The sequence below is a fragment of the Agelaius phoeniceus genome, chromosome 3 (assembly GCF_051311805.1).
Source record: "Agelaius phoeniceus isolate bAgePho1 chromosome 3, bAgePho1.hap1, whole genome shotgun sequence".
Taxonomy (NCBI): domain Eukaryota; kingdom Metazoa; phylum Chordata; class Aves; order Passeriformes; family Icteridae; genus Agelaius; species Agelaius phoeniceus.
Window position 1 is genome coordinate 37,293,993 of NC_135267.1, and position 20,423 is coordinate 37,314,415.

A 20,423-nucleotide genomic window follows, 5' to 3' on the forward strand; every position below is an offset into this window, starting at 1 on the left:
CAAATGTAAATCTGACAAAAATATACTTCTTCAAAGTCTTCCTTTAAGATGGGTTCATCATTGTACTTGTGAGAAGCGCCTTTCCTCTGCATCCAACAGCAACATTACTCCAGTATAGCACATCCTTACACACTGTAATCCCAAATCAATTAAACCCCCTTGCAATACATGAGGGTGAAGTACAATACGCACAGTGTAATAGTTACTTCTAAAGGATTAGTGATCAGTAAGCTTTTAATACACAAAGATGCAGAATATTTAATTAACATAATGCTCATTACTGTGAACACTAAGCCAGTTAAATTCTGCAGGAGCTGGTTCCTCAGTTCCCTGAGCACACAGCAGAGGAGCAGCCCCAGTGCCACTGTTATACAGCTGAGACATATCTCACATACTGTTTAAAACAATTCTTAGGCATTTAACATTTAGGTTTTTTCTGTGTAAATATAAGATTGCATCAATGTGTGAAATGATCAGATCCTGAGGTCTATAAAAAAGGTAAAGCTATTTGCAATACATCCAGAATTAAGCCATGGGACAAATCGGATCACTGCAACAGCGGGATCTTTCTAAAGCAGTCAAGGAAACCACACCACAGAAGCTGCAAACCCATCTGTTTACATAGGTGTCAAATGCCTGGTTAGGTACCCAGAAAGCACAGCACTGCAAAGGAAAGCCAAGTCAAATTCACTTCAGAACAGAGGTAGAAAAGCAAAATGCAGAACTCCAGTGATTTCATGTCTGCTAGCCATAGACCAGTTTATATTCAAAGCTTAGAAATGAAAAGTAAATACCAAGTCTACTTCAGCTAAACATCCAACTGCTACCATCTCCCTTTTATCCTTCACATATTCAATGCTGAGGTTCCCAGTATTAGCATTAGAGATGAGCAAGCACCCTGAAAACAGCAGTTTTGGGTTTTTTTTCAGGCAGGCAGACATGAATTTTGGAAAAAAAAATCTAAAATTAGAAAAATAAAACATTGGCAAAGGCAACAACTTTGTTTTAATGAAAACGACGACTCTAAAAGTTCAATATGATGAACAGAATCTCATTTTTCTATTTAAAATTTCAAAATGAGATCTTGTATTTTCTCTGCTTTGAGAAACAAAATCCAACATAGCATGCTGTATTCAAAGGCAAACAAATCCATTCCTCTCTATTTAGATTTACCCCTTATACTTCTTCAGAAATCAAAAACATCGTCATCATCATCATCATCACCATCAATATCATCAACATCATCAAAGGACCAATCCCAGTCCTTAAATGCCAGATCAAGTAATCTGCAACAGGAGGGTTTGATGTTTAATGAGTGTCACACTTCTATAAAAGACTTGAAAATTCCTTTTGCTATCACTAAACCTTTTTAACTGAAAGACTGTTTAAGGTAGGTGGGTTTGTTCCTTTGCCTATCACGAGTATGAAGATTCAGTTAGTGTTCATAAAAAAGTTAAGAATATTGCATTCATTACAAATCCATCTCAAAAATAATTCTATTCAATACAAAACTCTTACCATATTGATTTTTCCCCCTAGAATTTCAGTAGGAAAGACCAACATGTACCTTTTATAAAATTATCTGCTTTCTGTTTTGTTGCTGTTTTTGCTGACTGAGGTGGTTTTATGCTCTTCTGCTATCCCCTTCCAGACAATAATGCAATAATGCAAACCTAACAATTTTTCCAATAAAATCAAGTAATTTTGAGTGCTGAAAAGAACATTGAATAAGATAGCACTTCATCTGAACATACAAACAAATATAGCAGGATTTTACTGCATCCCAAAAACAGGGTGATTACACTATGAAGCTATTCTGTAGCTTGTTATTTAAAGTTAAGCAATGCCAAAAAAGAGGATTTATCAACTTGTTGTCTAGGCCTCCCTGTCTATGCTCCTTGTATGGTCACTATAGAACAAAGAAGGCAAGCAAGGCAAACCCTGTCAGCAAATGAGTTATTTTACTTATCTGAGGCATTTATTTTGGGATGAGGTGAATCATTGTCTAGAAGCACTCAACTCTTTCTGTTCTAATATCTTAAGTACTAACTTTTCAACTGCTATAGCTACAACAAATGAAACACAGCCTAGTCATCTCTCCAGTGAGCTGGAAGGATCCTAATTAGGGGTTGTATGCCAAGCACAGGATGCAGGCATGGAAACCTTACCCTAAGAGAGCATCAATATAAACATGTTACATTGTTTAATACAGTTAATCACATGTTTTAAACAAAATGGGTTTCAGGGGAATTTGTATTTTCAGGCTTTAAACTATTTAAACCTTTAAATGTGATATAGCCGTGAAAAGGCTCAATATTCATTTGTTACATGAACTATGGCTATTACACTTAAATTTATAGGAATTAAAATACATGAAAGTTGTTTTTTTTTTTTTTCAATTTGGAATTATCCATTTGGCATGACCCAACCAAATGGCTGAGCAGAAATTATATGGTCTGTATGAAAAACTGGTTTGCCCTTTCTTAAATCCTCATGAAGAAAAACAGTCATGAAAACCATCATTGTGGTTGTGTGAAATTCCTAGCAGGGACAGCATTTTTAGGACAAGGCAGCTTGGAAGGAACCTGCTCAAAGCAGGGTCAGATACAAAACCAGCCCAGGATGCTCAAGGCCTTGTCCTGTCAGGTGTTGAGAGCCTCCAGAGATGGAGCCTGTCCAGCCTCATTGGCCTCCCTCTCTGCATCGGCTTTTCCTTCTCTCCAGCTGCAATGTCTCCTGGTTCAGGGGAGCCCCTTGTTTCTCACCATGCAGCACTGATGAGCCTGGCTCTGTCTCCGGGATGCTCTCCCCAGAGGCTGCTATGGGAGCCCCTGGACACGTCCATCATCCAGGCTGAACAAGCCCAGCTCCCTCAGGCATCTGCTCTGACCATCCTGGTGGCCTCTGCTTGCTCCTTCCCCAGTGTGCTGAGGTCTGGCTGGAATCTGGAGGCTCAGAGGTGGAGGCAGTGTTGTGCTGCAGACTATGGAATGGACAGAGGGGTATAATCTTCCCTCAGCCATCCAGCTGTGCTCCTCTTGGTGTAGTCCCAGAGCCTACCTGGCTGCCAGGGCCCACCGCTCAGTCCCTAGATTGAACTGGCAACTACATCTTCATTCTTCATAAAGTTCATAAAGGAAAATTAATTATTTCATATGGTAAGCCTTGCACAAAAGCCTCATAGAAACAATACTGAGATATAAATTTGCCATAGCAATTACAGTTATTTATGAGTATGTGGTTTCTAATTAAAGGTGTTTAAATCCATACAAATTTCCACTGGTTTGACAGACCTGCATTATTCTGGTAATAGGTGACATGACCTCACAGAACTACACTTTTCTTCTGTTAGGTACATTTGTGAGGCTAACTTGGAAATTTAAACTGAAGAATTACATGCTTTACACACAAAAACACTCACCCCCCTCCTTTTCCACCAGTATAGAATGGTAAATACTATGCTATGACAACATTTTGTAACAAAGTTCAAGACTGAAAAAAGGGTATTGGAAGAAAAAATAATTATTTGCAGAACACCTAAAAATAGCTATTGAAAAAAATCAGAATTTATCATATACCTTTATATGTTAACAGCAAGAAACAGAGTAACACCACTAAGTTAGACTGTAAACAGTATGCAGAAGTGATCTACTTGTCCCCTAAATTGTCATGAATGTTTTCCTGATTCATGCTTTCAGTCCTATCACTGATATTTTATTTTTGCACAAAGAAACTCTTCAATAATTGGTCCCTAAAAAGTGATTTTAAAGCTTTTTTCCTTCATGATTATAATAAATCTATTAATTTAAAATCCAAATTATGAGGTCTGATTCTCTTTAAAATATGTAAATTAAATCATCAAAAATTAGACTGTATGAAGGTTGGGAGGGAAGTGAAATTAAAGTCCTTCCACTATGCATTTCCACTCATTAAAATACCAGTATCTGTTTAAGATCCTTATGCTTCATAGCATAAGGATGTTGTGTGGTAATAGCAGCATCACAGCAAGAGTGTGCTTCCCTGCATTCACAACTGTAACTCTGGCCACTCACCCAGCCCAGGTCTCACCCAGCCACCTGAGATACTGGTGCCAGTCTGGTCACAGCAAAAAGGACAGCAATCCTGTTTAGGCACTGCCCAATTACCTCTCTGGGGAAAAATGTTCAGCCTTTGCTAAACTGGAACACTGCAATGAACAAAATAAGTGAGACCAACCTTTTCACAGGCTGCCAGCACTGGGAACCAACAGAAACAAACATAAACTAGTACTGCAGGTGATGAAAAAAGCAAACTGGAAAAAAGCCAGAAACTGCCCTGCACAATCATATAAATGCTACCTGCAGAATGCTATCAACTTCCACAGCACAGCACATAGGATTCTGCTCCTTTGAAGTGATCCAGCAGTAAACTAGCGATTTGTATATGGACAATTTTTACCCAATCGGAAGAATCTGATTAGGCTATTCTTTTAGGGATCACGAGACATTAGCATGAGCCCTTCTACCCTGAATAAGAAATTGAAACCAATTGTAGTAAAACCTTTAGAACAATAAATTAAATAGCAACTCTTGTGTCACCTTGGTTTGTTTGGAGGAAGCTGTCGACTTGGTCGTCTGATGGACTGGTTTGGCTGTACCTTCATGGAAGTTCTGGGAGAAGATCGAGCAAAGGGGTCTGGTGCTGGAGGCTTCTTGGGTATTTTTTTCACCAGTCGGCTCACCCATTTCTGCTGTTCTTCCGTAGAATTAGCTAACAGTAGTAGATTCTTCGCCGTAGAAATATCATAGTACACTGTAATAAGATTTTTAAAATAAAAATGAATATTGTTATTATTCTCAACATGACTCCACATCAAAAATTAGCTGTCAGATTAGGATACTCTCATACTTGAAGCAGAGAAAGCAGCAGAGAGGTCAAAAGTAAAATGAACCAGTAAGTTTCATGGCTGCTGACAGTGCCTCCTCCTTATATTTTGAGAGTAACAACTTAGTACTGCGGAAGATGCACATTCAAGTTCAAGAAAACAGGTAATGCAAAGAGGTGTGATTGAGACTAAAAAATTATATAATGTTGAGTCACAAGGAGCAACCTTTACCACATGTAACCCCTTCCATAGCGCTGTTGTTTCCCACAGCAGAGCACAACACAGGGTGAGCACCTTACAACCACCACGCTCTGCTGCATGAGGATGGCAACACAGCAGGTACATGCACACCACAGCCACATGCCATGAACCCAGAGCAGAGTGACCCTCATGGACACCCTTGGAAAGGGGCTGATGGCCACGTACTAACAAAAGACAAACCAACCTTGATGTTCAGTTGGTGTCAGACCATTACTAGAATCTTCTGATCTATTATAATACCTTGTGGCTCCAGAACCATCTGTATATTTAAATACTTGCTATTTACCTTTGCAAGGCGCTATAATCTCTTCCTTTTTATCCATGTGATCTTTATGACATTTGATATGACAGCGGCGACATTCCAGAGCAGGAGGAGGTTTAAACATGTGCCACAGGGGCTTCATGCAAGCTTCACAATTGGTTGGGAAGTGGTAAAGAGTAGGTATAAACTCATGTCCTTTGTGACAAATGTAATTTGACTTCTCTCCCATGGGCTCCACAGGAAATTCCTGTTCCTTTTTGCTCTCTCCTTCATTAGCATATAGGATCTAGAATGAAAGCAAAATAATCTCAATACTCTGAGATGGCAAATATAAATTGAGAGTCATTATCTAAGTACAAAGACTGAAGAAGTAATCTAGAATGATTTTTCAATGATTTCTTAGTAAATATTTCATTAGATAGTATTTTTGACAATGTCTGAAATGCCATGTCTATTACACTAGAAACATTAATTTATTAATGAATACCTGGAATATCCTAGGAATTTCCTTGGCATCTGCTCTGTACACATCAGTCTGAGTGACTGGTCGGACATGGAAGAGTTTGCTATAGGAAATTGTTTCAATAAGGACAAAAATTAATGTTACCACAATGATAAGTATGACAGATTAAGTTAGAATACAACACACCTCATTAAGGCTTAGAACCATTAAAGATTTGTCAGGTTTGTACAGATTTCTAATCACTTGGTAAAGCCCTGTCTTTCAACTCTGCACATGAACTCCCAAAAACTCTAAATAAAAAGAAGTCACAAGCATCCAGCTACATTTGTGGAAGCACTGAGAAACCATCATCATATGACTTTAATGGCTGCTGGCACCTTTCTAACACAATCCTTTCCCCATGCTCTGAATAGCCACATTCTGCATTTATTAAGAAAATAAATTAACTATATAACCCCCCTGTAAGGCCATGTTGTAGGAGAAAATACATGAATACTGGAATGATATCTTCTCTGCTACAGTTTTCATTACATGCTCCGCTCCCAAGTGTGTGTGAGGAAGGTCTAGCTGAGCTAGTGGGGGCACTTCAGTTACACCAGGGCTCAGTGCAGCTCTCTGGATCAGTCTGAGCCCCACACTGCTCCTCCTGCAGCAGTGCCAACACAGCAAACCCCACTCTGCACCACAGTGGGTCCAGCTCGACAGTTCAGATTAAAAAAGCCATGTCCCATGTGATGTGCTCCCAGACTGGACCTCAAAAAGCCCTTTGGTCACAGATCTTTCCAACAGAGTTCACCTACAGATCAGAAGAAGGAAACACACATGGCAACACTTACTCTATATCCAATACCATATGGGGATTAGATTGCTCTTTATCTTGTTCACTGTCATAGAACAGGATCTTCTTGCTGCTTACAATTACATACTGTTAGGAGACAAAAGGATAAAACATGTTTTAATTCAGCTCATCACAGATGTCAAATATGTCACAACAATTATCTAGCACATATGTTGTAGCGATATTTTTCTACAATTTGATTAAATGGTAACTAAGTGGACAGCGGTAGTACTAAGTCCATGCCAAGGAATTCATTGCATAACAAACAAAATTCTGATTACCTGATAAATCAAGTTATATTATCAGATTAACTGATTTTAAAATATATTTATAAATATCTATGAAGAAACAAAAATGAAGGTCAGGAAGAAAGTAGGATGTAAGCTTTTCCTTTCTATTTTATTGATTTAATTTTCACTTGGACTGGTAGAGAGAGTAACTGTCCTCCTGCCTATTTCATGTGTGCAGGTCACAGCTAATAGGGATCATATTTAAAAAGAGCACTATTATACTTACCAGAATAGCTAGCAATGTTTACTAAAAAGCTAATTACCTAAAAGATGTCCTACTTCCAGTATTTTGCCTAGAATTAACTGTTTGGCAGCAGTAAGGAAATTTGTATGAAAATATGTATGTTACATTTTGGACAAAGACTCATCAAAGAGGTTACTGAGAAGCAGTAAACAAATGAAGGCTGCACAAAGAGGAGGAGTAGGTTTTAGTCTTTATCTCCTAAATAAAGAAATTGTCAAGAGCACCTGTTTCCAGACTCTGCCTAAATCCAGCTGTGTAATACTGATGGGAATGCTCATGGCATGTAAAAACATCTGAAGATCATGAATGACTCTCACCCCTGGCTATACAAAGAGGTGTCTTAAATTATTGCAATTGTCTTAAGCTGCTCCTCTCACATGTAACTATACCAGTTAACACATTTTATACATTTAAGTAAGGAGAGAACACATAGAAAAACTGAAGAGTTGAAAACTTACAGTAAGTTTGAAGTTGAACCTATGCATGAAACAAAATAATAAATCTGGTTTTCTTACCTTTTTAACCCATCCAAATTTTTTAGTGTTATTTCTAACAGGCATTGATAGCCAGCCTTCCAATCTTGATTCTGAAAAAGAGATATGTATTAAAGAACAGACAAAAAAAATTTGAGACTACTGTGCATTTTAGAAGTTATTGAACATCAATAATAAAGCAAGAGAGCAAACATGAGAAGATGAACTATTTAACAGTATGAGATCTTGCCAAGTTTATCATGGTAAATGTTCAGGAATACATTAAATAATGAACCACTGAATACAGCCAATAACCAGCAATGCAATCACAAAGAAGTAGTAGGAGGAAGGGAAAGAACAAACTTGCAATTATAGCACACACATTCCCTTTAGTAATTTTTTCATGTCTTAAAAGCCTTATGTCTATTGACCATTACCTTTTACAACAGCACCTAAAGATATTAGTACAGACCACACAACATCCAATCCAAGAACAAAAAAAAAAGGCAAATTACCACCACAAATAACCTATATAGCCCATATGGGGGAAATGTCAGTTTAGTATTCTAATTCCTACTTTTTGGTCTCTAAATTTTTCTTTTCTCTAATTCTGCCTGTATCTCCTAGGCTTTCTGATCCAAAATAAGTAATCTTTGTAACTTTTAGACCTTGCCTGAATTCAACTGCCCTTTCACACACTTGCAGTATTTTATATTACACTGGCACATTTGTCAGATTTGATTTATCAAGAGTATTGAGAGCTCAGCTGTTGTTTGACACACACATTTCAGCAGTCACCAAAAGCTCAACAGGATCACACTTTCCCAGTGCTTGGTAATACATAGGATCACATACCCTTCCACCCTATTTTTGTAGCTGCACGTAACACAAGTATTTCTTCTCCCTATGTTTTATTAAGGGGAACTACTTAATTGCAATAATATTTTTCTAATGAGTTTCCTACCCCAGCAGATAGCCTCTACTACTGCTGAGGAACCTCCAAGTCAAAAACAGTGAAGTGTTAAGCATTAACAAAGACAAAACCATGGAACTAGCAGAAACATACTCCAAAATTACAAAAACTATTTTTCTTCTTATCAAGAGGGCATTTGCATGTTCCTGCCCACGTTTAACACAGTGTAACAAATAATTACTAGATATTCATAGAATTCTTTTTGTGTTAGAGAGACTTAAAGCAAGATACACAGATACACACTGTCTTCAATGTTTATTGCCCTACAAGCAATGCTGTTGAGGACCTATTTTAATAAACATATCAAGTACATTAAACAGTTCTGTAACATTTGTTTTGCCTCATACCTGCCACCTTATATCGTTCCTTTCAACTACACCTTATAGAAAGTGTAGTAAGCATCAAAAAATAGTCTACCCCATATCTAGGAAGCAGAAGTAGAGCAAAAAAAATCTATATTTCTCCTATTTCCTCAAATATGATTTTCCTATTTTTCTCTGTAACTTGTAATACAGATTAAATTAGACAAAAGGGAGAGCTTCTCATTATAGTTCTTCAATTCTGGCGTCCATTCAATACTAACAGATCAGAAAAAGGGCAGAATATTCCAAACTTCTCAAAATACATGCTAATAAACACTAGGACACTATCCTACCTCGAATATTTTGTAATTATGTCAGCAAAAAATCTCAGCTAAGATTTTTACTTTAGAACAAAGCAAATCCATGCGCATACCACAACAGCAGCTAACAAGGAAAAAAATACATATGTAAGTTTTCTTTCATTAGAAGCTTCAAAGCAAAAACCAGAGAATGAGGAAAATAGAGGAAATAGAAGAAATTCTTTACTCTAGTTTGATGAAGTAATGTCAAAATACCAAAAGAGGTCCTACCACCTTCAGAGGAAAGTTATTCACAATTTAAAGGAATGTCATGTGAAATAGAGAAATTTGAATGCAATAAAAAACCCACCTCTAACATTAACACTAAACAAAAGCTTTGTTAAAAGGGTGTATGTATAGTCACATAAAATGAATATAGAATTAATAAAACAGGGCCTTATCACTCATAATATACTTTTAAGGCAAAACAATGTAATATTCAGGACAATTAATTTCTACAAGAAAATCATATATGTTTAGATGCGAGCCGTTAGATATTTCCACACTTCACTTAAACACAAAGATTTGACCTTTTGGTGTTCAGTACCTTAGGGTCATACAGAGAGCTGCAGATACTGTGTAGAACTATCTTGGAAACAAGCCATAAGGCTAATTTATTCAATGACTCAATAAAAATGGTGGGTTTGTAACTGTCAGCAAGCATTTGCAAACATTTAGAGAAAACAGGCCAGTTATTTGTTCATGCAAACTTTCTCATGTCTTTGATGGCAATGTTTACTGCTGCTGCAGCGTGTTATCTGCCAGATTTGGTTTATGAGTCTTTCATTATGTATTAATAATGTTAGTTCTGAAACAAAAAATAACACAATAAGAACAAAATCAAACGGTTCTCAGGGGTGTCACCTGTGCTATCAGCTTCTGTAGGGCTGTGGGAACAAGACAAAGGTTCTTCCTCTGAGTCAGAATCGGAATCAAGAAGCATGCGAGAACTGGAAGGCTTAGTGGCAATACTGACAGAGGTAGAAGAGTGCTGATAGGTAAAGGACATGGATTCCATAGTGTGGGATTGAGTGATATGGACTAAACATAAAGCATAAAGGAGGAAAAGTAGAAAAGAAGTCAAAATAGAATCTCTAAGAGAGTATTAGTTTTACATTTTATCACATACACACAATAATTGCAAAGTAACCACCAAGATAAAGTGAAAAAAAATTTAGTTCTAATGGAGCACAACAGAATTTTAAAAAAATTTCTTTAAATAAATATAAGGTGAAGTATTACAACAGACAGATTTAGTTAGCAGGTGAGCAAGTGATCACTGTCAAAGGATTGGTAAGATAGTAGAAATAGATGAAGATGAGAATCACAGAATCATCAGACCATCAATTTAATACTCCAGTATCTATGGAAAAACACTGGTATGAACCTAGTTAATGCAGAAATATTAACAAAATGAACATACCAGGGAATCCATCATCTGCCTCAGCCTCTCCAGGTCCACTGCCTATGCTACTGTTGTCCAGGCCAATGTGCAGTGACTGCAGCTGGGAGCGAAGCTGTTCAATGTCACTGTCTTTGCTGTCCAGAGTCATCTGCAGTTCGATCCGTATCTGACTCTCTTCTGCTATTTGCTGCAGGGATAAATTGCAAGATTTCCTATTGTCACAATATTTGGTTACTCGGAGAAAATTATGCAGAATTTGTAGCCAATCTCAATATACATTCTGTGTATTTCTTCTGGTTGGGGAAATTCAAAAATAGAGACTGGATATGTTACCTTAAAGTCTGTATCAACAGTAAGATTTTACAGAAAATACTCCCATGTTTATATTTATAAAAGGATCTTACTGCCTGCATTTCATTTATTTCCTTCTGATATTTGATCATCATCTGGGTTAACTTTTCTCGTTCAGACTTCAGTTCCATATGCAGCTTCCTATTTTCTTTTTCCTTCCGCCGTACATCAGTGTCAGCTCCACGTTTGACTGGACCCTTCCGATTCATGATTTCGGCCAATTTATTCACAGCCTTCCCATGGGAAAGAAAAAAGTGACAAAAACCACACTAATAAATACATAGAGTTAAGTTGTGAAGAAATAAAGTCTTCTCTCCATCTATAACCAAGCACTTCTAACTATAAATTAAGATCTCTGCAATCCAGTATTACAAGCTTGCTTTAATTCAATGTATTACACAAAATATAAAAGAAGGTAATGATACCCTTTTTACTTGAAGCAAGCATTAGCTGTGTGAGCACTTTCACTCATTTAAATAATCCCTTCCATTTTCACTACATAGACTCAAAATATGTCTCTGTATTAAAATGCCACTTGTTCTAAAAACAATTTAGATTAAAATCAGAAATGTCCTCCTTTACAGAATTTGTAGAGATATATAAATCAAGATTGAAACCAGTAACATATCAAATAATTTGAAGGAAATGAAGGCTTCTGCTGGTGGAATACATCTGGATTAGAAGTTCCTCTATTATGAATCATAAGGATTCAGTTTCACTACATTGAAAGTCTACTCAGAAGAAGGGGAAAAAACCCCAATATATTTTCTTTCAGAGCAAAAACAAATTAAGCAATACTGGTATATATCAACAGTTTATAAAGGAAAGTAATTTACTAAAAATTATTTGATTCATGAACATTGTGTCTACATGCATTTGAATATATTTGCTTACCTGGGTTTTTAATGTTCTTTCATTCAACAACTGTTTCTCAAATTGTGCTTTAATATTTCCTACATTTGCTTCTTCTTCTTTTAGCTTTGTAATTTCTGTAGCAAGATAATTAAAATCTATGAAAACTCATGACAAATGCATATAGTACTATTAAAGAACAAACCTAGTTTCAATTTAAATCCAATTTGGTTCAGAGATTACGTACGTTCTTGTGCTTCCTTCAGTTTATTGTTTAGTTCTTCTTTCTCATTAGCAAGGTTAGCCACATCACTAGTTAGTGTCCTATTTGCTTCCTCCAACTAAAAAAAAAAAAAAAAAAAAAAAAAAGGACATGTGACATGTGAACATGTAACAAATCTCATTTGGCAAACAAAGCAGCATTACAAGACAGAAGAAAATGCTGCAGAGTGAGACCGGGATAAGGATAAGAGGACTTGCTGTAAGAGGGGTAGGGGCACAAAAGAAAGAATGGTCAGAGAAATGCATGGAAGAAACACAGTAAGAGATTCTTGAATTTCAATCATAAGAAATAAATATTTTCCAAAGATTAGAAATACTTGTATATCTTCAAATCTGCTAAAGAGCAATGGATAACTCAAACTGCAAATAAAGCTCATGTACAATGTCTACCAAAATTACAGATCATGTAACTCACTGAGGCTATGGTGGCATCTTTCTCAGTAAGTTCCTGTTTATGCCTTGCCATCATCTCTTTAATCTCCAGCTCTTTCATAATCTTCTCTTTTTCCAAATCAGAGTACTGTTCTTCAGCAATGGAACGGGCAAGTTGTTCTGAATCTGCTTTTGTCAACGTAATCTCTAGCTGAGCAGCCAAGGAATCTCTGCAAATTATTGATATATACTTTTAACTTTAAAATGGGTTGGTTAGGAAGGAAAGAAAACAACAAAAAACCATCCTGATCCTTTATGTATTAGCAGTCCAACTAACAAAACCTACCTCTCATCCTGTAACTCTTGTATCTTCTGCTGCATTTCTTTACAAATTTTGGTCTTTTCCTCACATTCTTCTTTAAGTTCTCGAACTTGTGTCTTATAAAGAGTCTAGAATTTAAAGTTGGAAAGAAAATGATGTGATTTCTATACTCTTGAAGGTCCACAAAATTTATACAAGTTGACATGGTATGCAGTTCCTTAATCACACTAATTAGAATATAATTGTGCAATGCCTTCTTGAAACTTATCTAAATATCATCATCATTCACAAATGTGCTTTGGTTATTTTACTTTGTTGTTTTTCCTTTTTTAATTTATATATTTATGAATGGGTAGATGTATGATTTACATTTTCTTTGTTTGTTTACATACTTCTAAAGATACTCTAAATGTGAAAATCACTACTTTGTACAAAATCAGAAGTATCAGAAGCAGATAAATAATTACTTTATTTTTCTCTACTATTTTAAATCTTTATCTCATGTAATTAGACATGTGGAGTTTAGATTCTAATCATCCAAATCCATAAAACCAATATGACAGTTAAAGAACAAAAAGAAATACAGGAATAAGGGAAAACCAATTAGAAAATAATTTGAAATTCAAAAATTTCACAGAATCAATATAAATTTAGAACTCTGAAGAAAATGAAAGAAACATTATATTGCTCTGTCCATTCAAATGACTGACTACAGGTCAAGTAACAGACGACTAAGTGTACTTACTGCAGGGATTTCAAAACAGATTGTCTCTCTGGCCCATCTACAGCAGTCAACTGACCTCAATTCTCCCTTTCTTTCCTTTAACATGTGTAACATTTTAATCTATAAAACTTTAGGTAGGCCTCCTCCTCACTGACCTAAATCCAAAAGGAAATCTTAATTTTCCATTAATATTGAAACAAGCCTTTTGGCATCTCATGCAGTGACTGGCTGTGCACTGTTAATAAAAATTGACCTCCACATGCCAGTGATGATGTTTTAAGTATGCTACCTATTTATTCTGGTGCACCTTGCCACAATAAATGAAAAACTCCCAACAGATCACTACCAAGTTTGGTCGTAATGCAAAATTTCCTTCTGAGTGGTAGATGCACATGTATTGTCACAACACATGAGAATTCAACTCTTCTCTACCATACAGTGTGGAAAAGGCTTAAAACATGCACAAGATTATTCACATTGTGGAAAAATGAGCTGCTTCACTCCTCCCTCTGAACTCCCCATGAAAGCTGCGACATTTCTCAACATAAGCTGTTTTGTGCTGCTCAGTGATCAAGATCAAGGCAGCAGACAACACTGGAGACAGGCACAAGAAAAACAAGTAGCTTTGGGTTAGAGATGTGAAATGTCTGATAGCTGAGGGGAAGAAGAAAAGCTAACATACTCAGCAAACAGATTAATATTAAAAAAAAGCAGCATAAAACATACTGAGAAATATTGCTCGGCTTCGAGCTGGTCTTGAAGCTCTTTCATTTGTCCATCTGCATCTTGACGTTCCCTAGAAAGGAAGAACATGCTTTAGAGATATGAAGATATTCCAAAGCAGTAAACAGAAAAGACAGCAATCACACTCTTGAGATCTCCAGCAATTTTTTGATCTAAGTATCATCAGCTATTAAACCTGAAGTTTCCTCTGGGTACCAGCTCTCTTTTTCACTTGTACAGCTGAGAATACTGCACTAATAACAAGTCAGTTTAATGCTAACACACTAACTACAACAATGTCACAAAGTTTAACTGGTAAGAGACACTGACGAAGTAAACAGCCACCAACAGAATCTTATTTCCATGTATAATGTCACTGATCTGACTGGTTGTTTTAGGCCTCTTGTTTGCTAGAGCACAGTGTGTGAACGTCTGTACTCCTTGACATGCATATTTTCTTGAATTCATCTGTTATTTAAACAAGTCAGTTCCATAACAACAGAAATGTAGCAGAAAAGACTTCTGCCAGTGTTCCACATTATGGCCACCTTCTACATGACTAACTGCATCTTGCTGACAGAAAGGCAAAGCACAGGGGGACAAAACATGCAAAATCATAAAGGAGCTAGGATTGAGATTCATCTGATACATGTGGTAATCTGGTCTTTTCATTCACAAGAAAGTTTTTTATGTAAAAAAAAATAAATTCTTTCCTTACTTCCTATCAGGTGCAAATACTACTTGTAAAACCTTGAAGAACTCCTGATTGAAGGTCCAACAGATGTGTTATCTGTAGAACTAGATATTTCCAATGGTTATGCTTCATAGCTCTGTAGCAGTATTCATTTCCAACTCTGATAAGCTCTCCTAGACTAATAATTCCAGTAACTTTCCTCTTCACCGAAGTCCTACATCATTAAAAAAAAGTACCTAGACCTTCAGTTAAATAAGTGTTTCTCTGAAGTTTTCAGACTCATATTTAAGCTGTGTTTTCTAAGATTTTCAGGATAACAAACATCTTTTAATACAAACCTATACATGGCTGAATCACTAGGGCAAGTCACATTTAGAGTCACTGTAAATCATTTTAAAGAAACATTAGGTTTTGCACTGTAGCATAGCATAATCTTTGCAGAAATTTTTTAAAATAAATTTTGCTCCCAGCTTTTGTTCCAAAAATATTTCAAATCAGTAACATGACTAAAACATATAGAGCAACTTGCATACTTGCGGAGTTCATTGTTTTGTTTTTCCAGACTTAATTTGATTTCCTGAAGGTGGTTATTCTCCTGTTTTAACTGCTTCTCCGACATTCTCAAGGTGTTGACCTGCTGTGTTTGCATCTTGAGGTCATTTTGAGTGAGACAGCGCTTCTGTGTTTCTTGCTCTATTTTTAATGTCAAGTTTTTTACCTGAAAAAGAAGCAGAAACCTATGAATTTTACAGATCTAAACAGGAAAACAACATTTAAACAGTCTCTAATTGACTTCCTTTACATCTCTTGGTAAATCAAAGCTGCTTCCTGAATAAAAGCATTAGCATACATTAAATTACCTAGTTTTTCCATGTCAATCTCACAGCATTTACCACTATAGAGGACAAACCTTTTAACATGAATAATGCTGAAATATATCAGAAAATGACACCACATTCCATGAAGTAGACTTTTCAAAGTTTCAAAGGCAGAGAAGGAAAACTTTGTTGCCATTTTCATTCACAAATATTCCTAAATACAGCTATAACAGGAAAAATAATAGGACAATGTTTGGCTCAAGACTCCTTTTGCCAGTGTTCCTTACATCTTCACTCAGTATATCCTTTTGCCGAAGGAGCTCATTTATCTTCTGCTGCGACTGTTTGAGATCACAGTCCAACATGGAGCGCTGCTTCTCAGCTTCCAGCAGCCGATTTTCTACTTTCTGCTTCAAAGCTCTCTCTTCCAAAAGTTTCTTTTCCATTTCTGTCAAGTAAAAATGACATCAGTGAAGTGTAAACAGCAGATTTTGGAGGCCAAAGGGAAGAGGATGTCTACCCTGTACTAACAATAAGCTACATTCCTTTTAAAACTGAAGAGAAAGACTACTTAGAAGTGATTAATTAAAATTTTCACAGTAAATACATGCCCAGAGGATGCTTTTTCAAGCATTTCTGACAGAGCTATTTCCTACTTTTGAGCTTGTAGATAACTTCCAGTTTATTTGCAACACCTCTGAGATGAACAAAATGGGTGGAATTTTAAAAATAAAATATTTATATCTACTGTGCTCTGACTGTGATAATCTAAAATCTAAGAGCTGAAGCTGTTTGAGAACCTGATAGGCCAAGTGACTCAGCCATTATTACTGAATCATTCTTGCTTCTTTTGAAGATCTGCATGATCAAATTTTTTGTGAATGCTCTGCGATTGGAAGGACAGGATCTGTAGGTAGCTTTTTAATTAGCTGCCATAAACACAAGCTAATTAATTCAAAAGTAAGAGCTATCTTCTGGATTTTCTTGGCAATTATCCCTTCCTTCAGGATACTTCAGTTGTCATGAGATGCACCAGAATATGCACAGTAAAAGATTCTATTATCTACTTTGTACAATTCACACCTAAGTCCAACTGTGATGTCAAATACATACCTTTCATGGCTTCAGATTTTGCTTCCTCTATAGACTCATAGATCTTATTTTTGTCTGCTAATCGTGCTTTTGTGGCTTTATGTTCAGCTTCTTCTTGTTCAAGGTTCTGCTGCATAACTTTAAATTTATATGTCATATCTATTTCCATGTTGCTCTTTTCCTGTTAAAGAAAAAATAACATTGAAATAAAACATTAAATACACCAGGTTAGTGGCAGAATTTTGAACAACAGTAACATACTGCTTGGAAGGATGCTTGGAGTAGAAGAGAGGAGCTCATGCTAAGGAGCTGAGAACTCATTTCCATAAATGTTTTTTTCTGAATGCCAAAGTGCTCTAAAAATGTACAATGACATCCCCAGTTGCAAACGATTACAGAATTCTGCCTTAACAACCAACATTCTGTAGTAACAGCAGCTCAAAGATTAAGTTGATTGAAGAAATTTTTCAAGCTTTTTGCTTCAGTAACAAATTTGTTTAAAAATCCTGTTAGCAGAGGCTCTTTTATTTTTGGCAATAACGAGAGTTTAAAAAAACCCCACACATGAAATGAAATGTAGCTACTGTACTGTTAAGGTACACACCACAGTACATAATAAGTTCTTAAGTACTTTAGAAGTAAAATGTATCATGATTATATGGGAAATTGTCTTTTTTTCCCCACTTCTCAAATTGAAAAAAAAAAAAAAAAAGCTGAAAACAAGAAAACAAGGCTTATTCTTTTGTATAGGTTTAGTTGCAATGACTCAAATAATAAAAGTACAATTTCAAAAATTCTGTAAGAATGTAACCCCAATGTTAATTTAGCAGTGCTGTTACCTTTTCTAAATCTGTGAGCTTTTCCTGCAATTGTCTTTTCTCCATTTCCAGTTTGGCTAATGCACTCTTTCCATTTTTCACTTCTTCTTCAAGGCTAGATATTCGACCTTAAAATTACCAAAATATTAATGAGGCTGTGGTCAGTGCGTGAAAACAAGACTGTATTTTATCTATTTAGAGATAACATTTAAAAAAATGTAACAGCTTCTGATTCTGACTATTAAGAATGTCTCCTTTTGGGGTGATTCTAAAGGTTTTCAATAATGTTTTATAGATGTCACTTACACATTTTCTCTTAAATGCTATTCACATTATGTAACATTTTATAAAACAGCACACTTACCTAGTCAGTCTGAAACTCAAATAACACCACCCACACCAGAAACAAGAAGCAATCTTAACTTCAGAAGATTTGTAGAAATACCTTGTAAATCACTGATAATCTCTGATCCATGACTTCGATCTCTCCTTTCTGATTCTAGAGCTGACTGAAGATTGAGATACTCCTTCTCCAGTTTGAGTTTTGCATTCTCTAGCAGGCAGTTCTTATCTTGTAGTTCTCTATTATTAATTTCCAGCTGCTGGATTTGCTTTGTGCTTTCTGTCTGGTTCTTCCTTAACCTGGCTGCAGTATCAGACTCTGAGCGCAGCAAAGAATTGGCTTCATCCAACTAAGATTGATAAAAACATACTTCAGAAACAATTAAAATATAAAGCCCACTATTTCTACTACAGAATACTAGGTTTTATGGATTAAAGAAGTAAGGAGTATATTTTAAGATTACTTTTGAACACCAAAACCTAACAAGAAAGAACAGCTTTTAAAACCCAATCACACATTTCAAATTCCTCCACTGTTACCAAAATCTGTACTTCAAGCAGTGATTATTTTAAAATATATGTATAAAGCTGATATACCTGTCTTTGTAGTTGATTGATTTTTTCATTGGATATTTGAGAGTTCTGATTCCTCTTTTTTAAATCTTCAAGTTGGTCTTTCAAACTGTTAACTGCAACAAAAACAATTCAACATTGTTAATCACTGTCATGAAAACACTTCAATTGTAACTATAATTTATTTATTTTAAGTATTAAAAACCCACATCAAAATGGAACCTTCAAGCATGGTTCAACATACCCTCATTTTCCAAATTGCGTTTCTTATCTGCTTCATGTTCTGCTTTCCTCTGGTACTCTGTGTTCTTATGCTGAAGAAGAGCCTTCTCTCTCTCTAACTGCCTGACTGCAGACTCTACATTCTTCCTTGAAGTTATCTGGATATATTTAAAAAAACACACCACTAATTACACACACAGGAGTGGTATTCTTTTACGATAAAAACCCAGCTCATGCACTCCGTTTAGTCTGGAATGGAGGAAGCCAGTCCATCTGCCTGCTGCAAATCCTACGTATCAGAACACGTGGTCAAATCCAGCCTGGGATGTCTATGGCCAGGAGCTCTGCAATTTAAATACTGTTTGATCATCTGAATTTGACAAACCTGGTAGACCTGCCTAAGCAGTCACTCTGGGAGCAGAGAAACATACATGTAAAGGTAAGGTCTTGACATGCACTTGCATGAGCCATACTTTTAGTTGTACAAAGCCACATCTAAATTTGTAGAAGCAGTAAAGTGCAAAGCTGGGTAAGAAATAGGGTCCTTTTACTAACACCAAATAATCCAAAGCATGGTTTTCTTCCTCTGGAAACATTACTCTCACACCTTCAGTTTTTAAAATCTGTATGGTATATTTGTGTCATGCTGTCTGCCAACTTAAAAATATGGTAAAAATCTAGTTCTAGAAAGAAATATGCAGTTACAGTACAGAAATCATAATGAAAATATTTTAGCAGTGACAACAATTTCATGCTTGTGAACACCAAGAAATCAGCTGGTGTTATTTGCTATAAAATATACAGCTACTCAAAAGCAATTTGCTGTTATTGAAGGGAAAAATCCACACACAAATGACTAAGTTCTAATTCCAGTAAGAAATCTATGGCCTTACCTCTTCATCGAGCTCTTTCGCTATCTTCTCTAAACGAACACTTGTAGACCTGAAGAAATTTGAAAAATAATTTTAAACCCTGCTGATAATACAGAAATTAGAATGTTTGGATGTGTTTCACTAATTTTATGTAAGGTGCTTTTGTCTCATTATTTTTATGCAAGATATTCTATTTTGAGCAAAAAACATGAAACCTCAAGGACTGGTGAAATCACTAAGCAGTGAGATTCTTATAGGGAACTAAAGCAAAAAAAAACTCAACAAACCCCCAAAAAACCACTCCAGTAGTCAGAGGAGTAGCAAGAATTAAGCCAGCAATTTACAGTGAGGTCTGCTTGCAGGGTTGGGAATCCCCAAAGTGGATTAAAATGCTTTTAAGCATTCAAAAACAAAAGGTCTAATGAAACATCTTTATAAACATACCAAACATGTTGAAACATTCTCACCTGTACTTCTGTTCTAGTTCATCTTTGGCTTGTAATTCATTACTGAGCTGTTCTTCTAGCTTGCTTAGTTTATTCTGAAACTGTGTAAAATGTCAAAAAAGCATGACCCATGTATAAAAACACTTTCACAGAAAACAAATGCAATTCAATCAAATAAAAAATAAG

The 20,423-nt window shown here is 36.0% G+C and overlaps 1 protein-coding gene across 2 annotated transcripts in view; it reads right to left on the bottom strand.

Moving 5' to 3' along the window:
• ROCK2 (Rho associated coiled-coil containing protein kinase 2) overlaps positions 1 to 20,423 on the bottom strand; it is a 104,442-nt gene that overhangs the window by 10,357 nt on the left and 73,662 nt on the right. The window contains exons 13-34 of one of the 2 annotated variants that reach the window (XM_077175076.1): positions 20,259 to 20,338; positions 19,813 to 19,861; positions 18,942 to 19,077; positions 18,722 to 18,813; positions 18,228 to 18,474; positions 17,804 to 17,910; positions 16,986 to 17,145; positions 16,160 to 16,320; positions 15,588 to 15,772; positions 14,364 to 14,433; positions 12,938 to 13,041; positions 12,635 to 12,821; positions 12,185 to 12,278; positions 11,980 to 12,074; positions 11,139 to 11,318; positions 10,753 to 10,921; positions 7,738 to 7,808; positions 6,687 to 6,775; positions 5,875 to 5,953; positions 5,412 to 5,673; positions 4,578 to 4,791; positions 11 to 1,286 (exon numbers count right to left, since the gene is read on the bottom strand). In XM_077175076.1, coding sequence (XP_077031191.1) covers positions 1,187 to 1,286; positions 4,578 to 4,791; positions 5,412 to 5,673; positions 5,875 to 5,953; positions 6,687 to 6,775; positions 7,738 to 7,808; positions 10,753 to 10,921; positions 11,139 to 11,318; positions 11,980 to 12,074; positions 12,185 to 12,278; positions 12,635 to 12,821; positions 12,938 to 13,041; positions 14,364 to 14,433; positions 15,588 to 15,772; positions 16,160 to 16,320; positions 16,986 to 17,145; positions 17,804 to 17,910; positions 18,228 to 18,474; positions 18,722 to 18,813; positions 18,942 to 19,077; positions 19,813 to 19,861; positions 20,259 to 20,338 — 2,931 coding nt within the window. In that variant the 3' untranslated portion in view covers positions 11 to 1,186. Of the gene's footprint in view, positions 1 to 10; positions 1,287 to 4,577; positions 4,792 to 5,411; positions 5,674 to 5,874; positions 5,954 to 6,686; positions 6,776 to 7,737; positions 7,809 to 10,752; positions 10,922 to 11,138; positions 11,319 to 11,979; positions 12,075 to 12,184; positions 12,279 to 12,634; positions 12,822 to 12,937; positions 13,042 to 14,363; positions 14,434 to 15,587; positions 15,773 to 16,159; positions 16,321 to 16,985; positions 17,146 to 17,803; positions 17,911 to 18,227; positions 18,475 to 18,721; positions 18,814 to 18,941; positions 19,078 to 19,812; positions 19,862 to 20,258; positions 20,339 to 20,423 lie in introns of those variants that run through there. The other variant, XM_077175075.1, reaches the window with a different exon arrangement.